Raw genomic sequence first — 4,835 nt, forward strand, 5'->3', positions numbered from 1 at the left:
AGAGAGAGAGAGAGAGAGAGAGAGAGAGAGAGAGAGAGACAGAGAGACAGAGGGAGAGAGGGAGAGAGAGAGAGAGAGAGAGAGAGAGAGAGAGAGTGAGAGAGAGAGAGACAGAGAGACAGAGAGACAGAGACAGAGAGACAGAGAGAGAGAGAGAGAGAGGGAGAGAGAGAGAGAGAGAGAGAGAGAGAGAGAGAGAGAGAGAGAGAGAGAGAGGTGGCTACAGCACAGACAGCACATACTATACAACAAGGTCCTCACAAAGGCATGAATGCATAAGCACACATCTGCATCTGTGTAAAATCCCAGGTTAAATCTCCCCCCTCTTCCGTATCTTCTTAAACCATCCCCACAGCTCTGCTGCTTTTACAGGAAGAAAACTTTTCTCTTGTCTGACTACAACCTTCTCCCCGGGTGGTGCACTGTGTTATCTGTTCTCTCTCACAGTCTCACTGTTGTCAGCTTTTGGCTCTGGGAGTGAGACAGAAGTCCAGCCTAAGCCCCTGGGAAGACATCAAGGGGGGCAGTAAAAGTCTGCCCTCTCTTGTAGAGCCACCTGCAAGAAGGGAAGATGATGTTCTGACTGGCTGAGTTCAGGGGTCTTCAGCTTTCTGCTGCAAGTGCCCGATGGATGCCAGTGCTCACGGGCAGACCTGACACCAGCAGTTCATACTTCAGTATGTCCAACCCAACCTCTCACTTGAGGGGGGGACAGTAGATAATCCCACAGTGAGAAACACACAGGGTACACTTGCATGTGCGTGTACTGGTTGGTACCTGGTCTAAGACCCAGGGAGGACTAGCCAGAGATAAAGGTCAATTCTAGCTAGAGGCATTAATCAAACAAATCCAAATTCAGCTAGAACCTGGAGCTCCAGTGACACAACCCAGGACTTGTGTTCTTTAAATTCCCTAAGCCTCAGTGTTCTCTTCTAAGTAGTATAGCTCCTCTTAGGAGGTGGTGACTCAAATAATGGATGCGTGGGGGACGTGCTACAAGAACTATAACGTGCCATTTCAGTGGGACATGGCAGTAATAACAACCATGAAAATAATCACAACCGTCATAAAAAAAAAAAAAACGAGCAGCTCACATTGTCTGGAAAATTCACTTATGTGGAACAACTCATTTTTCCAGCAGGCTGGGGAGATGAGGCGTGATGGGATTATGAGTTTTTTTTATATAAATGCTTTTATCGGAGCCCAGGGAGGTGTTCAGCTGGTCTCCAGCTGGGTTGAGAGAGCCTGCTTTTCCATGGCAGGTGGGGCTCCAACCACGGCGTCTCCCACATGCTAGTGCCCAGCCCCCAGCCTCACCTTCCCGTCCTGTGTCCTCTGCCTGGATCTCCAAATTCACTGTGTCCCCCCAGACGGGGGCTCTGGTGGGTTCTGGGGCCACAGAGGTCATCGCTTGAGGGCTGGAATTCTTGGCTTTCTCTGATGTGGTTTTTCTGGAGAGGAGGGGCAGTTGAGTTAGAGAGTGGTGTCTCCTTGGCCTTCACTGTGTGGACAGGGTAGACAGAAAGTGGACATCTCTCCCCACACAGATACTCATGTCATCCTGGGCTCAATGGATGCCTGGCTTCTCCCCTCAGCTGTCCTGTTTGGTGACCACCCCATCTTTCTGGCTGCTGCTGGGGCCTTGGCTTAGGTGCAGAAGCCAGAAGTTCAAAATGAAAGCAAGACAGATGTTATACCTGTCTGTGACTTCCTCCCCCTTGCCAAAGAGGGCTCCTGGCAGGCACTTATACGCACAAACCCCATCTGGACCCTCTTCCTTGGGGTCTGTTCCATGGGAGAATGCTTCTGGATGACAGTTGGCTGTGTGCCATCCACCTAAGTGCCTCACTCCTGGCTTTCATTCTCTAAGTGTGTGGCCCAGAGTCCCAGGCTGGCCCAGATGCTTCAGTTCTGAATCCTTTCAGTGGGATAGACCCATCCCTCTGCCTCCTGCGATGCCCACTGTGTTTAGATCCCTCTGTTGGACACTGGGAGCTGGGTGCAGGACAGAAGAGAGAACTTCCCAGCCCTTGAGCACTCAGACTCCCAGGGGCAGGCTGTGCAGGTGAAGAAGGAGCCTGTGTCCCCCCACCCCCACCCTGCAGTATAGACAGTAGGTGTGGGAGATGATTGTCCCTGCGATCCAGGGCCATTTTAGCTCCATAAAAGAATTAAGACCCTTGTATTATTTTCAGGCTGTAAATGGTGCTGTTACATGAATTATAGCAATCACGGATGAGCAGTGCCTGGCCCAGCCTGCACAAGGGGAGCTACACCACACACCCAGAGGGGGGCCCTGGTGCATCTGCCTCTGTCGTCCCTTTGTCCTACCTCTGTGACCATGGCTGATTGAGGGGTGCCACATGAGCTCCTCCTGCCACTCTCTATTTCCATTCTGTCTTAATAGCCATACCTGCAAAGCCACAGAGCAGAGGGCTCCCAGCTTTGTCAGCCCACCATGCTGGTATAAATGCACTGAGACAGCTTCCCACGCAGGTGCTCTGCACCTCTGTCAGAGGCAGAGGAAGACAGCAGCAGCAACAGCAGTGGTGGCCATGGAAATATGGGCGCTAGGGACGCGCAGGAAGGAGATCAGGCCCTCCCACGTGTCACACGTCACAAACCTGCCCCCTCACAGGCTCATCCTTGGGAGCCTCTTAGGGGTTCTTCAAATGACTCCATGTGCATAGAAAATATAAAAACAAGGATGTGGAAAGTCAGGGCTGGACTGATATGGAACCTGCCCTTGCCAGCCTGTCTTCTCCCTCTGGCCCCCGTCCTCTCTCCTCCTTTATCCAAGCTCTGGGGGGTTTTGCAGGAAGGAGTCAGATGTTAAAAGATGTAAGAAGTTAGATGGCCCCTCAGGACCTGAAAGAGTTAAGTCTCCCCCCCAGCCTAGCAGAGAGGTGGTCAGGAAAGGTGAGTGAGCTGAAGGGAGGCCAGGAGGAGGCCCAGGGGAGGGGGGTGGGCGGGAGGAAGCTTTTAGCAAATGGGGGAGTCTTTCAGGATAATGGCTTTTCCTGGCACAGCTGACTGACTCCTCTGGGCCTTGATGAGAATCTAGAACTGGAGCCGGGGTAGGGTGGGGGGAGGATGGGGGTTGATGGGGGAGCCTTCTGATTCCTTCCAGGATGGAAGTCAGGGACCAGGTGACTCCTGACCTCCTGACTCCCAGTCCCAAATCTGCATTGTGATCTTGCACCTGGACTGAAGGAACTGGTGCCTGTTTTCTCAGGCCTCAGACTTAGTCCAGTCTCAGCAGGATGGGACTGGGGGTGGGTGAAGAAGAGGGGTGCAGCTACCTTGAGCTGTAGGAAAATGAAGGCCTACACCTCCCCCAGGGTGCATGAGCAGTGTGTCTGATAAACTGCAGGCCTCCAAGCCTGTATCACCTGGGGCTCCCACGCCAGCCTTGCGAGAGGGGCCAGGTCCAAGCGCAGCTGTGAGTGGGAGGGAACAAGAAGTTTCTTGTCTTTTTATTTTTCTTCAAGGTCACGACTTAGGGAAAATGCAGTGTCTGCTTCCCACGGACTGCTGCTGAGGGCTTGAGACGTGGACCATCAGCAGACACGGATAGAGGCTGGGGCACGCGCGTGCACATACACATAGACACACACAGACACACACAGACACACACAGACACACACAGACACACACACATAGACTGACATGTATGTAAATACACGTTGTTTCGATTTGTATGCCCCACTATATACCCATTCTCTCCCCTGACACTGACCCCACTGTGTGTATATGTATGTGTGTACATGTATGTATGCATATGGACATGTATGTATGAATGTATGCATATGTGTACATGTATGTATGCATATGTGTACATGTATGTATGAATATGTGTACATGTGTGTATGAATATGTGTACATGTGTGTATGAATATGGACATGTATGTAAAGGCTAGAAGTTGACTGTAGGTACCTTAGTTCTATCTCCATCTTTTTTTGAGACAGGATCTTTCAGAAAAGATTTGGCTAGACTAGCTGGCCAATAAGGTGCAGGCATCCTCCTGTCTCTGCATCTCCAGTACTGGGTACTGGGAATTGATCTGAACTCAGGACCTCATGGCCTTTCCACTTGTACTGTACTGACTGAGCCATGCCCACCCCTCTTCATCCCTGGCAGTCTGCGAGCCTCCCGCTGCCTCCACTGTCCTCCAGGCCCATCTGAACCCATCTCCCTCACATGCCCTACAATCCTTTCCGAACTCAAAAGAAAAACTACACAGGAGGCCTGGCTTCTCTGAGAGTCAGACCCAGGACAGACCGCCAGGAGAGCAAAGCGTAGAGAAGGGCCCCATTTCAGTCTGTTCTGGTTGCTGGGGCCCTGGCAAGCTTTAGTAGGATTAATAGGACCAAAGTAATGTCCCCAGAACCATGGGAGAAGGAGGTGCTCAGGCAGGCTCTGAGAAGAAATGAAGGACAGATCTTTAGATGGGTACGTGGCAGACCAAAGGTTCTGCTCCCCTTCAAAGTGGTCCACCATGGCTCACCTAGAGAAACTAGGAAGACAGGTTCAAACTAGATGTTCTTGAGGTCAGCTTCCAGGACCAGGCAATCGCCCCACCCTACCCCACAGCCTTCTTCAAGTCAGCCCCTGAGCCAAGACATCAGCTTCCTCATCTTCTAGGAAGCAAGTGGCAGCCAGACTCCCAGGCCTCAAGCCTCCTGGTAGGCACTTAACAGCCTGAAGATCTCTCCCCAAGGTCAGGGACCCCATTCTTATCTCTGAGCTTAACTACCATGGCTAGCAAAGGAAGAGGCAGGGCTCACGGAGGTGGCCCTAGGAACAGGACCCTTTCTATAGGGAAGGGTGGCAG

At 51.9% G+C, this 4,835-nt stretch overlaps 1 protein-coding gene across 4 annotated transcripts in view; it reads right to left on the minus strand.

The window, feature by feature from the left end:
- Ccdc33 (coiled-coil domain containing 33) overlaps window positions 1-4,835 on the minus strand; it is a 100,347-nt gene that overhangs the window by 60,791 nt on the left and 34,721 nt on the right. For all 4 annotated transcript variants that reach the window (XM_028774544.1, XM_028774542.1, XM_028774541.1 and 1 more), the window contains one exon: window positions 1,318-1,451. In XM_028774544.1, coding sequence (XP_028630377.1) covers window positions 1,318-1,451 — 134 coding nt within the window. The remainder of the gene's footprint in view (window positions 1-1,317; window positions 1,452-4,835) is intronic.

Source organism: Grammomys surdaster, unplaced genomic scaffold, assembly GCF_004785775.1.
Source record: "Grammomys surdaster isolate TR1022 unplaced genomic scaffold, NIH_TR_1.0 241, whole genome shotgun sequence".
NCBI lineage: Eukaryota > Metazoa > Chordata > Mammalia > Rodentia > Muridae > Grammomys > Grammomys surdaster.